Consider the following 16611-nt stretch of genomic DNA (forward strand, 5'->3'; position numbering starts at 1 on the left):
GAATTGGAATTGTTCTTGATTGTACTTCATATTATCTACTATATTTGCATTATATTTACACATATTAATCTTACACCTATCTAACAAAATTGCACAAATGTTGACCTCTTCACCTCAAACCTCTTATCCTCTACAATGTCCAGCATTCTAACCTTTTTTTTATTCTTACTGCTCACCTACAACTATCTGGCCTTCCTTTAAACACTATCTCCCTGTTCTTTATTTGTAACTATGATGCTTCTGATAGACAAATTAAACTTTCACAGCATATAACTTGTTGTAAAGCCTGTCTATTAAGTTAACTTTTTTTTACATCTGATATATAAATTATATTACATCCTCAAATGTATAGTTACAATCCATCATTTTAGTTATTATATTTTCTACTTCATCTGTATGACTTTACCGTGTATGGTATTCTCTTTCTTGAGAGCTTTTCTCTCTAAGCCTCCTCTGAAAAGTGACTTTGACTTATTCAGACCATCTTGGTAAGCACATTGAAATAAACAAAGAAAGAATTGTGCAAACTATCAGAAAATAAAACAAACAAATAAGTAAATTAATGTTATTAGTATGTATTATGCAGGGATTGACAGTGATACTAAGAGTAAATAACTCCAACTAGTAGTAGTCTAGTCTACTGTTTTATAAGCCATCTAACATGTCTAACGTTTCATAATGATTCTGCTAGCATTTAAATACACTAGCTTCAGAAACCTTTTCTGCATTGTGCTAGATGATTTTGTGTGAAAAGCAATAACACTCAGGTTGAGATCGATTTAGAGGAATAATGGGAATAATCAATGCAGTCTTTGGTGGTTCCATGTAGTAAGACAGTGGAACATACAATAAAGTTGTTGAAATATGTATGATATTACACAACATGTTGCTACTGAACCTAATATGGCAGAAAAAAATAATTCAGGAGGAAGTCCTGGATACAGAAGCAGACAAGGTGCCTGTTGATGAACCTTTTGTAGAGGCAGCTGCAGTGAATGACAATGCAAGGTGAAAGAGGTAGCATCTCTTATTTGTCATTAGAGGAGCACTTGGATTACAAGTACAAAGGCAGTATAATGTAGGCCAAAATAAGTAGCAATAAAGATGTTACACACAATAATGCACCCATGCTGTGCTATATTATGCATATGCTGTGCAGACTGTGCTTCAGACTCCAGCTACCAAGGCAACAGAATGCTGAGAGCAGGACACAGCTGTCTTCATAAACAAAGGTGTGGATAACCTCGGTGGCACATGTCAACATTAGGTGGCATATTTGTGGGGGTGCACATGGGAATATGGTTAATGCTGTGTGTGTGTGTGTGTGTGTGTGTGTGTGTGTGTGTGTGTGTGTGTGTGTGTGTGTGTGTGTGTGTATGTGTGTGTTTGTGAACATTAGTAAGTGGCCCTGGACAGTAGAGCAGATTGCCGAGGGAGGGTATGGGGTGTGGTGTTTCCAATGTCTTGTGACTGGGTGGAAGTGGGCAGTTTTTATGTGTGTGTCTGCATGTGCATGGCTATAGCTTCAGCAGATAATGCAGCATAATAACAGTATCCAATAGAATGGTCTAAGTCACTTGTAGCTGACATATGTGCTAATGATGCATATTGTCATCCATATGGCACCCTCTTCTAGGATGGTCAGATGCACAATCCATGGAATATACAGAAGACAGAATGCTCCAAGAGTATGAATGACAGGATGTGTTGTCTGTGGTCTCAGCATGAACACCCTGTCCATGTCTAAATCCATGATGCCTTGTAGTGTCTCCAGTGCTGGATGGTGGTGTTGAAGTGATGGTGTTATGGGTCCGTGACAATGCCTTCCCCCTATAACTGTGGGCTTTACCACTGTGGACATGTGGAAAGGTAACAGGAAGAGTGGCTGCTATGATAGGTGTCCAAAATAAGCACTGGCAGCATGAAAACACTTTGATGTCCCCTGTCTGTAATGGTCCACATCTGCAAAAGGCACTTACATAGGTTACCATAATGGCCACGTACTGTCCCAGCCATTAAAGCTGTAACTAACCCTCCACAATCACTGAGTAATGGCTACAAGGGAATGCAGCACAGGGGGTACCCAGGACATTTTCTGATACAAACACATCTAACCCTCAGGTTATCTTCATCTTTATTGAATCTGACAATGAACAAGTGTTCTCTACTGTTGATGAGTAAGCCAGTCTCTGGTCTGACATGTTGACCACATGCTGCCCTTGAGTGGCATCCTAGGTCTAAGGGATAGGTTCCACAAGCACAGAAACTTTTTCTATGGAAGTGGGGATAGGCATATCGCCATCACATTAAATGAGACTACCACAAAGAAACTGACCACTGACTGTGCCAGTATTTGGCAGTTATCAGGCCCAGACAGTTCTCCACCATCAGGCAAGCCTGCATCCACCATGGAGGAACCTGACACTGCAACACCAGTAAAACACATGATCATTACTCAGATTATGGACAAACCTTAATAAACATCTGCAGCCCAGAGAAACTACTCTTACTTAACAGAATGCTTTGGAAAATATATAGTTAAAATGCCTTAAGCAGACTGCCTTTGCAGTTGTAAGCCAGATGGTTCTGTAATGACAAATAAAACATACTTCTTAACTGCATGACCCTGATCTAGATAAACACTCTAGACAGCACAACATGTTCAGAGATGCCCACCTCTGGTCATCACTAATGGATATTTGACGTGCCATGTGTAACTTGTCAAACCATATGCTCCACAATGGCTTCGTAAACTCTCTAGATCCACAGACAGTCATGCCCAGAATTCCTCCATTTCTTTCAGTGGTATGTCTGTTGGTGGACCCCCACTCCTGGCCTTCTGTTCCTGTATCATATGGGTTGCCTTACTGTGTGCCTGTACAATCATGTCACTCATACTTCTATGGATCAGCTCTTATCTCCAGCTTTGGCCTCTGACAGCACTGATCTCCTCTTTTGGGTCCCACAAGACATGCACATGGAAGGACCATCTGATCTCTTGTGCCAGAGTATCCACAGATCATGCTGATGAAGGGTTCACTGCATCTTGTCATTCTCTGCCTGTGAGAATTTACCCTTTTGTTGAGAGCCACCTTCAGGCATGAAAATCAGGAATATCAAATTAATATACACTAAAGCTGGTTTCACTTTATACATGCTTATATCCTGCTCAGACACTCACAAACTGCCCAGTGCTGGAGATACCCTTGTTACATGGTAAGAATGATGGGAGAGTACCGTGTGTACAGGTGCCATCTATGAAGGATGGGATACCACCATGTGTACAGCTGCCATCTATGAAGGATGGGAGACTACCATGTGTACAGCTGCCATCTATGAATGATTGGTGACTACCTTGTGTACAGCTGCCATCTATGAAGGTTGGGAGAATACCATGTGTACAGCTTCCATCTGTGTGCTGCTGGTAGGCATGGTGTGCTTCAGGTTGTTGCATTGACATGTGTCAGTGGTCCGATAGGATGTGTTCCAGACATAAGGATGTATCTTTGACAGCCAGAATCCTCTGTATGTCCATGGGCCACAGAAGCAAGCATACTCCATCTATATTTACAAACATTGGTAGAGTACAAGTGAGGTGAAATGCATCTCATTACTCCCCATAAAAGCACAGATTTCATTTCCAGTGTTAGACAGCCTCCATGCCAGTGACATGCAGCATGTTTATCAAATACAGTGTGTCTATTCCAACAGCACACTCAGCGATACAAAACCACCTGAGAATGGTACATGTGCAATCCACATGTAGGCTTTGGACTACCACATGGAATCACAAAAGTCATGAATGCAATCTCGTACCATTATTGACATGCACCCAGCTACATAGGAATGTACAGAGGCATTCTCCCACACCACCTAATTAAAATAACAAGTATAATCCAGACATAGAAAATCCAGAAATGGGTGTTGGAACAGAAGGGCCAAAAGTGCTTCAAGGGCCTTAGGAATGACCTCACCAACAGTAATCCCTGAGGTAGGCATGGCTGTTTTATGTGCTGCAAACCCCAGTAGACCAAGACTGAACTTGTACACTTGCTCATTATTACTTTGTACCCTCCTTACTCATTATTACTTTGCACCTTTCTTACTCATTATTACTTTGTATGCTCCTTACTCATTATTACTTTGTACCATCCTTACTCATTATTACTCTGTACCCTCCTTACTAATTATTGCTTTGTATCTTCCTTACTCATTATTACTTTGTACCCTCCTTACTCATTATTACTTTATACCCTCCTTACACATTATTACTTTGTACCCTCATTACTCATTATTACTCTGTACCCTCCTTACTAATTATTACTTTTTACCTTCCTTATTCATTATTACTTTGTACCCTCCTTACTCATTATTACTCTGTACCCTCCTTACTAATGATTGCTTTGTACCTTCCTTACTCATTATTAATTTGTACCCTCCTTACTCATTATTACTCTGTACCCTCCTTACTAATTATTGCTTTGCACCTTCCTTACTCATTATTACTTTGTACCCTCCTTACTCATTATTACTTTGTACCTTCCTTACTCATTAATACTTTGTACCCTCGTTACTCATTATTACTCTGTACCCTCCTTACTAATTATTGCTTTGTACCTTCCTTACTCATTATTAATTTGCACCCTCCTTACTCATTATTAATTTGTACCCTCCTTACTCATTATTACTCTGTACCCTCCTTACTAATTATTGCTTTGTACCTTCCTTACTCATTATTACTTTGTACCCTCCTTACTCATTATTACTTTGCACCTTCCTTACTCATTATTACTTTGTATGCTCCTTACTCATTATTATTATGCACCCTCCTTACTAATTATTGCTTTGTACCTTCCTTACTCATTATTACTTTGTACCCTTCTTACTCATTATTACTTTGCACCTTCCTTACTCATTATTACTTTGTATGCTCCTTACTCATTATTATTATGCACCCTCCTTACTAATTATTGCTTTGTACCTTCCTTACTCATTATTACTTTGTACCCTCCTTATTCAATATTAAATTGTACTCTCCTTACTCATTATTACTTTGTACTCTCCACACCTTTCATTTAGTACAACACATACACTTTACCCACATCTGTAACCTATAAGATGAGAAGATTGTAATCATACTAGTCACACAGTTACACTATGAAATGATGTAGGGTACAAGGTGCACTGCAGGCATGCCTCTGGAATGTGTTGGTGCCCCCCCCGCCAGTATCCCCACGGTGGCAAAGTTATAGGTAATACATTAGTACTCTCATCAGAATAATGTGCAGTACTTACAGGGACCACATACTATACTGCCAAGTTGATACATGTAATGCTCCTTTACAGGACACCATATCACATCTGACTACATATATGAGTTATTAGCATCAAACAGAACACCTTTCAAGACTTGCATATAACCATTATCTGCCCCCCCCCCCCCCCACACACACACACACAGTGATTGGCCTACACCAATACCTATGTTTCAATCATAATACAAAATACAATTTTTTCTAGGTATATTGCTTGGTACAATGCATGTAGCTTTCATACCATGACATAAACACCTGCCTCTGTTCGCATTACCCCCACACAGTATGCATCTATTGTCAGTAACACCCATTAACTCAACATCCTACCCAATCACACCAGTATGTAGTTCAGGAAAGTGCACACAACACCAGTAGAGCTACATGTAAGGTAAAGAACAATAATAAAAACAAAAACCCTCCTCAAATACCTCTCTTTACTGATTGCGTATCTGACAGAGTTTCTGCTTTTCTCAGTTTTCTCTTAGTCCACTGGTTGCTGTATGGAGATGCTCTGGAATACAATGAGCACTGTAATAGTTGTAGCTGCTCTTTGAATGCAGTTTTGAGGCTCTTACAGAGCAATTATGCAAATTAACCCATTTCTTCCTGAACTGCACATTTATCTACTAATGCAATTCATCTGAGTCATGATAAAAGCCTCAATCAAAGGTTTGTAATTGCATGAGTGCCAGAAAGGCACAGTGAGCATGCTTTGGCAGACCAATGAGAGTGCCAGCAAGGCCCCGTGAGCATGCTTTGTCAGACCAATGAGAGTGCCAGCAAAGCAATGTGAGCATGCTTTGGTAGACCAATGACCGTAGTGGGGGCATGATAAAAGTCATCTTAGAACTTTGACATACAGAGGTGTTAAGTGGCAGAAAGTGACATATGATGTAGACACTAGTATGCTAGCTCAGTCATAAGATGCCATTCTTCATACCCTAATATCATCTGACCATGCATTTTCACATCATGTAATGGTGACATTATCACTGGTCAGATTAACTAGGTACCCAGCTTTGTGCACCTTGTGCTAACAGTAACACCATATGAGACCACAAGAGGGTTATCATTTTTTTTCTGGATTGTGACAAAGTACATTGCAGTAGCATCTGAGGTCAATGACAGTGGGCAGGATTTCCAGGTTGTTCAGTAAAGAAAGTTAAGAAATGAAATCTCTACTTTACATACCAAAAGGCCCCCTGCTTAGGCACTTTTAAGACAGACCATAGGATAAAGGGGATGCCTTGCACAATCTTGTCAGGGCAGAAATTTCTGCTACTGGCATCAACCTCTCTGGTGGGCAATCCTGACAATATATAGTGACCAGAGGAGGCACCAGTCTTGTCTTCTTAGCTAGTGGGAGGAAGACATCCGAGAGAGTGGTCTTGTGATTAACAGTAAATATGCAGAAAGTGCATTTTGCTTCTTAGCTCTGGAGAAGTTTGCAGAGAATGAGCTTCTGTACCAGAAGAGAACAGAGCATCTCCCAGATGTAGTGGTGAGTATGACTACTGTCAAGATACTGATTATCTGTGAAACACATCTGTCACAATTTTGTGTATGGTCTGACACACCCTGTCGATATATATTTTGCTCACCTCCAAACTTTACATGTTCATTAGATTTTAATGTTCCTTATCTTTGGTTTCATTTCCTGAACAGTATACCTTCGGTAACATGGTACCTAATATATTGGCATATTGGCAAAATCACATGCTGTGGACATGGCCACAGGTCAAGAGATCACAGGATGGGTGTGGAAGCTACATCTCATCACCTTGATGATGCATCACCTTACCATATGCCCATGCCAGTGTCACCTCCACCTAACATTACCAGAAGTCTGTATCTTGGTTCACAACAAACTACATTACGGTGGTCACCAAGCACCTGCTGATAGCTGTCTGTACCAGCTACATTCTTTTGTCTGCCTTTCAATACAACTCACTGACATCGTAGGCATGTTAGGCTGATTAAATAAAAACACTGTCCAAGTTAACATAGTAGGTTTTTGCCCTTATCATATACAACATACCCACACAAGCAACGACCACAAACAAACAACATCTTACTTGGCATTTCATTATCCAATGTTTCCTGGAGTTCATTAATTCCAGTGCCCTGGAACAGCTCATTCTTACCCCCACTAGAGGTAGCAACATCCTTGACCTGGTCATTACTAACATGGGCGACCATTGCTCTACACCAATAGTCAGCTCCTCCCTGGTTAGATCTGACCACAAACTAATCACCTTGGAAATCCACATCCCTCCCAACCCCCACCCCCAAAGGTAACCACCATGAAAATCTTTTCCAAAGCTAACTAAGGGCTCCTAAAAACAGAGGTGGCTAACTTCACGGCACCCATGCAAATGGCGAATAGTTGTATGACTGCCAAATCATACACCAATGCACTGTATGAAGACATAAACAAATACATGGATCTCTCCATACCCAATAGAACCAAGACGCTCCCCTCCAAAAAAAGAAAGCCAATCTAGTGGTCCCCTGCCATAAACAAACTCTACAACAGAAGGAGGAAACTGATGCGGAATAAGGTGAAGTCCCAAGACTGGAAAATCTCCCTTATCAGCCTCAACAAAAAGTTGAGATCTCTCATCAAAACCTCTAAAGCTAGCTATGAAAATAGAATTGCAGCAGATAGTAAAGACAACTACAAGGCCTTCAATAGTTATGTAAAGAATCTCCACGGCAATACCCAGATTTTCTCTGAGCTACTGCACAATGGTACCTCTTATACCAAGCCAACAGATATTGCCAGTATACTGGCCGACAGATTCAGTGCCAACTTTACCCCTCTACCCCCCCCAAAGGACCAATGCCCGTAGATTGCCAGGCACCCAGTAGTACTGCTGCTGAGGTTAAAACACCACTGTCCAAGGTCAAGAATACAGCTTCTATGGGACATGACAATATCCCTGGCTGTGTTCTACATGAACTACATAGTGAACTGGCACCTCACCTGTGTGCCCTGTTCAATCACAGCCTCACCTCAGGCTTTGTCCCTACCGAAAGGCACACTGCTACAGTCATCCCACTCCACAAAGGAGGAGTGACTACAGACCCTGGGAACTATTGCTTCATTAGTCTGATGAGCCTAATATGCAAAGCTATGAGACCCATCATCATGGACCTAATAAACAAGGATAGAGGGAATCTCCAAACTCTGGATCCTACACAGTTTGGTTATTTGAAGAGTAGATCATGCCTGCTCAACTTGGTTGACTTCTTTGAGTCAGTACCAGAGCTGTGGATGAAGGCAAGGTGATTCATACAGCCTACCTTGATCTGGTCAAGGCTTTTGATACCATTCCCCACTCAGGAATAATATAAAAACTCACTAAGCTAGGCATCAACCCCTATATCACTAGGTCAGTTGCAAACTAGCTCACTAATAGAACCCGAAGTGTGAAAGTAGCTGACTCCAAGTCAGACAGCCCACTAGTCACAAGTGGACTTTCACAGGGTTTGGTCCTGGGTCCACTCCTGTTTGGTATCTACTTCTCTGAAGTCCAGGCCAACACGAAGGGACTCTGGCTGACAAAGTTTGAAAACGATTGCAAATTGGGAACTATTATTAACTCCCCATGTGATGTTGACATCCTGCAGAATGGCCTCACTGAGACCAACGACTGGTGTAAGAACCATGGCCTTAAGCTTAATGCCAAAAAAATGTGTCATCATCCCCTTTGGGAAAAACCTGGTTCCCATGAATTACCACATTGATGGTAGTCCATTGAACACAGAAGGAGTTATAAGAGAACTGGGAACATAGGTTGACAGCAACCTCTCTTTTGGTCACCACATTGCCACTGTGGTCAGAAAGTCCTCCTATCTGCCACATCTCATTACTAAGGGTTTTGCATCCAGGATGAAAGAGGTCATTCTCTCCCTCTACTCTTCCCTCATTAGGCCAGTCATCAAGTACAATGCCCCATTTGACATGTACCTCACTAGACACCTGCAACAACTGGAGGGGCCGCAAAAGTACCTTACAAAGAGGATCCTAGGCCTTAAACACTTGTCCTATATGGACAGGCTTAAAAAACTCCATCTATTTGATGTCTCATATCGCCTACTTAGAGGTGATCTCTGCTTGACTTACAAAGCCGTCTGACCCAGTTCTGTTAGAAATGCTACATCTAAAGGAATCCCAATTCTTCTGCACCACATGCTCCAGAGACCTCAACCTCATTACCACAATTAACAGAACATGCTGGAGGGACAGGATCATAACTCAGAGACTGCACATGCTATGGAATAGACTTCCCATACATGTCAAGCAGAGCACCTCGCTGACCCTCTTCAAGAGAAATCTTGATGAGTGGATGGGAAACAGAAAATTCACCCCAGGGATAACACCAGTGGCTCTACTCGACAGAGGCCCTGGTAACTAAGGTTGGGTGGCACTATGCCAGGCTAGGCTAGGCTTGTAAAGGCCCCAGGGGCATTAGCCTAGTACACACCTATGAACCTATATCCATTATCACCATTCTGCTTATGTAATCCCAATCTCCCCACCCTTTGCCATGGTTATCCTGCCACTACAACCCTGTATGCACATCATCCAGTAGTGATATTTGACATTCTATACTTCATCATGGTGGCTCTGGCATAGCAACATAGCTATCAGCTGTGTATTACACCCATCAGAACCTGTAAGACTGATTATCAATGTAGTCAAAATAGAAATAAAATTTTATCCATCTCTTTTTGTCACAATCCTTTTCTTTGATTTTTTTTACTATCCATTGATTTCAATATTTCGGCAGCATCCTCCAAAGCTGCACCTGTGGCACAGCACCTGTCCTTATCCTTCCAACAGACCAGTCCATCTCTTACAGGATCACCATCTATTCCAGGCCTGCCTCTCAACTTGGTGATGAGGTTCTGTGATGTGGGGATGACATGGGGTGTCCACAGTGACCTTTGGTGGTCATGTCCCTGGAGGAGAGTATTGTAGTGCCCTCTGGTGTTGCATGCAGGGGGTTCACAGTTTATCACTTAGTAGGATTTAGAAAAGTAATGATGAGTTTGTGGACTGATGACTAGACCATATTAGAACCTGAAGGGAGTCTTTTTGTAGCTAATAGAGTGACACCACTGCTTAACACTTTCTTTCCATTATCTCAGGCAGGGAGCAGTGGAGATGGCATTTGAGACAGTGAATGACATCTTCCTGTGTATAACCTAGACATCAAGGTCAGCAGCATCCTGGAGTTACCTCTTGTTGCTTGACCCCTCCAGTTCCTGTTTGTTTTCCACAGCTCCCTATCATTATTTGCCCTCTCTCTCTCTCTCTCTCTCTCTCTCTGTCTGTATGTCACTATGTCTCCTATGAATCACCTTTGTATCATCAACTCCCCTGCTGTTTTCTTCTCTGTGTTTAGGTTTGTTCATCTGTCCCTGCTTCCACACCCCTACCATTTTTCCATCTTCAATATTCTCCTTAAAGCCCTCACCATCTATTCCTCTTAAAAGATGGGCAACTATCTCAAAAGTCAGTACATCTCACAATCACTCTCTTACCTTCCTTTGTGAATGTTTGTCTACTTATTCTTCTCCCTTTTCTAACTTTCTTATATTCACATTTTCTTTTCACATTTTAATGAAACAAAGTGCATAATGGTATTGGTGGGAGCCAGTTATGTTTCCCAGCCATTCTTGTTGTGTCAATAAGTTATGATGTGCATGTGCAAAACTGAGTGTTTGTGCTACATGACTGCTACTGATGTTTCAGACATCCTTACCTACAATAGCAAAAACCTCTCTTCATCAATACCTTCATTTCTTTGAACAGGTTAACTGGTTACTCCTTCAAAAGCAAAATTCCAACTTGCTCACGGATAATTATGCTCAAACTGCATTGCACCTCTCTGCATTTTCACAGTAGCACTTGCACAGTTCTGGAATGCATAGGTTCATAGGTACTTACTAGGCTATTGATTTGTGAGGGTCTTAAGACAGCTATCCTTACAGTCTTATGATAGTTTTTAGTCCTTATATCTTGAGTTCAGATAACCCAGAGATGGGCAGAACAAGGATAAGTTTGGGCATTTACCTATTCCCCCTATCCATGCGGTAATATGCAGTTACCCATATTTTATTCAAATGTAATTTGAATGAATGTGAGAGAAGTACTTTCCTTTACGTGATATGGAAGACAGTTCCACAGAAGTAAAATTCCCTGTAATACATACATATCCCTCCCAACAAACTCTACTAATTTACAGAAGAGACTGAGATCCCATTAGAGTGGGTTTATGTCACCACTGGACTTGCAAATGTTCAATTGATCTGAAGGAAAAGGGTCTTTTGAAGCTCTGTACACCAGGTGAAGGACATCTCTCACTAGTCAGTATGTTACCACAAAGAGGGACAAGGTTTTGAAACGGACTCCATATTTTTTTCTTAACTAAGGCTCTTTACATTCTTAGTGAGAAAATGTTTTGGTCATGACAGTTGTGGCTATTGTTTATCCATATACATACCAACAGGAACATAATACTCAATGATCTGCCTAATGAGCATTCGATACAGCAGTATGATTATATGCCTGGACTTGGCCTCCATGAAGTTTGATATAGGCTACATAATGAAAAGGACTTCCTTCCAATAGTGGATATTTGATGATCAAAGGAAAAATCATTGTTGATACAGGTTTCCAGTCCCCTGAATACAAGATCAATTTTCAGGGGCATTTTTTCAATGTGATAGTTACAAGCTGAGTCATGCTTGTGAAGGATACAATTATACATTTCTTGGCATTTACTTTTAGTCCATTGTTCTGAGACAAACTATTTGTTTGGAATAGGCTATCTTTGAGGATCATGGTGTATTCAGGAGAGTTTAAGATGGCACCAGGTTTGCAGTTATCTGCTAACATATTCATCCACAAACCCTAAGTATTAGCTTTGCCCTTTGAGAAGTAAATGCCAAAGAGGAGTGGCCCAAGGACTAATTACTGAGGTACATTGCTTGTGATAGGTCTTCTGGAGCAGGCAGTAGAGATACCCTTTATTATTTCCTAAGTTCTGTTTGAGAAAAAAATTGCTACCCGATAAGTTGCAGAAAGACTTTGTCTACAATAATCTTAATTGTGAGATAGTGTGGAATGCCTGTATGAGCTCTAGATATGTCATATGTACTGATTTGCAAAAAACAAACATGGCCAGTACTCCTTATGAGGGATTCAGTGCATTCTTTAGTAATTCAGCAGTATAATAACCATTTTAGTGTAAAAATTACACTAAAAATAAAGATAGCAAACCGGTTTTGGCCCTATGACCTTTCTTAGTGTGTTATAGAAAAATGCAATTAACATACTGTGAACATGATATATATAGACAAGTGCATTAAAATCAAGATGATTAGGTCCACCCCTCACATTAATAAGTTCAAAGAATTAAAGGCGCTCATTCATTCCAGGAGAATAAAGCCCTCCAAGTTTAATAATCCAGGTTTTTTTCTGCTTTATTGAGAATATTATGCAAACCAGCTTTCAAGTTCCTATTACCTAGAACTTTATCAATAATTCTAAACTTAAAATATATATGACCCAATCCATACCACAACTGGCAAATATGTTAATATTAAATATTTTAGAAGTATATTTGCTGGTGAATTCCTTCATCTTAGCCACATATTTACAAAAGGTACAACAACCCAACAACACACTCACTTCTAATGTCCCATAGAGCACACTCTTATACTGTGTCTTATTTTTGTAATGATTAAAAAAAATACCCTAGTGTCTTACCTCTTCTAAATGAAAAGTGACATCTAGGACCAAGAAGTTAAGTTAGTCTATTATCTGCCATTAAGATATCCCAATGTTTTTGGATCAGATCCATAAAACCAAAGGTGTTATGTCCATAGCTTGTAGTAAATCTGATGATATTGCTGTTTTTATTAACTATTTGCCAATATTTCAACAAATATGTCCTAATAAGATTTGAACTAAATCACCAGTTTGAATAACATGAGATTTACAGTACTTTCTGTTACAAAAACTGGAGATAAGATTGCATTGTTGTGATGAAAGTGCATCATTGGTAGAACAATTTCTATGAATTCTCAAAAATTGGGATTTAGGGATGTTACATATAATGTGTCTTGGATGACAACTGGATGCATGTAATAAGGTGTCAGAATGTGGGTGTATATGAAAGACACTGTTCTCCAAGGTCCCATCCTGCTGGCGACTTACTTGAACATCTAAACATGAAATACAGTCTGTGTCATAATGTACTGTAAACTGGATCCCCCACTTATTCTCATTCATGTATTGGACAAATTCTCTGAGATAGTCAATGTCCAACATTCATATCAATCAGTAGTCATCACGATATCTTCTCCAAATGTCAATTTCATCCAAAAACAAATTGTGATTGCAATAATAAATAATGTGTTGCTCCAAGTAGCCCATAAAGAGGTCAGCATAAATTGGATCAAAAGAAGCCCACATAGTTGTACCTTTCAACTGTAAAAAACTGTCACCATTGAAATAAAATACATTTTTGGTCAGGACATGCTCAAACAAATAAGGAAGCTGTTAAAACCAGAACTATATAAAATAATATGATCAAGCCAATATTCCAAAGCAGTCAAACCAGGCCAGTGTGGTATACTAGTATACAAGGATGTCACATCCAAAGTGCACATAGTCCAACCAGGTTCAAGCTGCATATCAGAAATTATATTGAGAAATTCAGTAGTGTCCTGGATTCTGGCCCTGACCACTTGTAACAATGGTTTAAGGTAGATGGTAAGAAAAGCCGATAATGGTTCAGTCAAGGAACCATTACCTGACACAATGGGCCTACTCGGTGGCTATTGAGGATCTTTATGTATTTTTGGGAGTAAATACAACTCTTGTGACAAGGGGTCCTGCAGAGTCAAGTGATTCAAAGCCATCTTCATATAGAACCTACCATCAGACAATTGTCTTTGAGCCTCCGCAAAGTACTTGGACCAATCCATAACAATCACAGCCCCTCCCTTGTCAGCAGAAATAATAACCAGATTATTGTTATTAAGAAGGTTGTCCAGAGCTTGAACCTCTGATGTACTCTAGTTATTGGAAAACAACTTAGTAGATGGTCCAAAACCAAAATGTAGATCTTTGAGAAAACATTGTTGGAAAACACCCACATATTTATTCATGAGTAGAATAAATGTAGATTTGTGAAATCCAAACTCATAAGAAGAATCAAATGGTCATTCAATATTATCAAAATGTAGTTTAAGATTTAACATCCAATAAAAACAAACAACATCATTTGCAAAAAAATGTCTTAAAATACTACAAAACCAGGGACAAAATTAAGGCCTTTATTAAGTAGTTGTATTTCTACATCAGATAAGACTACAGAGGAAATATTGTGTACATTACAATTGCCCTCTAATGAGGCACCAGAAGGTATAACAATGTTTCTACCATAGCGGCCTGGTTTATGTTTTTTGCCACCCCTTCTTCTGACCCTAAAGGGTTAGTTGTACTGCACTGTTCTGGCCCCAAATGGTTGGTGAAGTCACATCTCTTGTGGGCTAGTGACTTCTGTTTATTCTCGTTTTCAGTATCAGTGTAAGAGGAAGAATCTTGCCCAGAAGTATCACTAACTACACTATTGGCAGTTTTTTTTTTCTTCAGAATAGACTTTTGTCTTTTCCTTTTTTGCCCAGTATTACTTAAACCCTTCCTAGAAAACTTAACATTTTTCTGATGGTCAAAAGGTCTGCCCTGATGATAATCATTCACATACCTGCTGAATTTGCAAATTTTTCTCTCCCTGAGCTGTTTCTCCAATTCAAGTAGGTCTTTAGTTAGCTTCTGAAAACAAGATTTTTAGATAGGCTGACCATCTAATTGCTTTACTTCATCAAAAACCACACTAACTTATGATACAGCGTGAGCTACCCTTCATTCATAGAAGGAATGCAAAATCTCCACAAAATGTATGGAGGTAGATTGTTGTGTTTCAGTCCATTCTGATATCAGTGTTTCATAGCACTGAGCTACCAATGGTTGTATGTTAATATGCAACCTCCTAGGTGTGATGCCTTTTGATTTATAAGCTTTGAAAAGTTTTAAATGCCATACATTAGATCTGAGATTCTTCATAGATTTGGTAAGTTTAACAAATGTCTGAGTACATTGTAACTCTGGATTGGATTCATTAGATCTAAAAAACTCCATATCCATGCCCAACCCAAACACCTGGATATCATCCTTATCAGTGGACAGACCTTGTAAAATGCCTATTAAATCCATAATGCCAAATACTATAAGCCACACAAATAGTAAACAATCTAAAAAAATAACCCATGTCCATTGAAATCTGAGAGAGTGGTGATTGGAGCAGATTTCAATGGGCATGTTGGTGAAGGGAACAGAGGGGATGAGGAAGTGATGGGTAGGTATGCGGTTAAGGAAAGGAATGCATAAGGTCATATGGTAGTGGATTTTGCAAAAAGGATGGACATGGCTGCGGTGAATATGTATTTTAACAAGAGGGAGGAGCATAGGGTGACATACAAGAGTGGAGGGAGATGCACATAGGTGGATTATATCCTATGCAGGAGGGCCAGTTTGAAGGAGACTGGAGACTGTAAAGTGGTGAAGGGGGAAAGTGTAGTTAGGCAGCATAGAATGGTTGTTTGTATAATGACATTGGTGATCTAGAAGAGGAGGAGGAGTGTGAGGGCAGCACCAAAGATCAAATGGAGGAAATTGAAAAAGGGTGATTGTGAGGTGGAGTTCAGGGAAGAGTTAAGACAGGCACTGGGTGGCAGTGAAGTGTCACTGAATAGCTGGGTAACTACAGCAGAGCTAGTAAGGGAGACTGCTAGAAAGGTGCTTGGTGTGACATCTGGACAGAGGAAGGAGGACAAGGAGACCTGGTGGTGGAATGAGGAAGTACAGGAGAGTATACGGAGAAAGAGGTAGGTGAAGAAGAAGTGGGATTGTCAGAGAGATGTAGAAAATAGACAGGAGTATAAGGAGATGAGGTGCATGGTAAAGAGAAAGGTGGCAAAGGCTAAGGATAAGGCGTATAGAGAGTTGTATGAAAGGTTGGACACTAAAGAGGGAGAAAAGGAAATGTACCAATTGGCTAGACAGTGGGACTGAGCTAGGAAAGATGTGCAGCAGGTAAGGGTGATAAAGGATAATGAGTGAAACGTACTCACTAGCGAAGAGAATGTGTTGAACAGATGGAAGGAGTACCTTGAGGGGCTGATAAATGAAGAGAATGAGAAGGAGAGAAGGTTG

General features: G+C 40.2%; 1 protein-coding gene across 1 annotated transcript in view; it reads left to right on the top strand.

Moving 5' to 3' along the window:
- Window positions 1-883: 883 nt before the first annotated feature.
- Window positions 884-16611, top strand: part of LOC122814197 (regulator of G-protein signaling 21-like) — a 115836-nt gene continuing 100108 nt past the window's right edge. The window contains exon 1 of the mRNA XM_044086803.1: window positions 884-1008. Within this exon, the coding sequence (XP_043942738.1) occupies window positions 884-1008 (125 nt within the window). The remainder of the gene's footprint in view (window positions 1009-16611) is intronic.

Source organism: Protopterus annectens, chromosome 10.part0 (assembly GCF_019279795.1).
Source record: "Protopterus annectens isolate FY-2018-M chromosome 10.part0, PAN1.0, whole genome shotgun sequence".
NCBI lineage: Eukaryota > Metazoa > Chordata > Ceratodontiformes > Protopteridae > Protopterus > Protopterus annectens.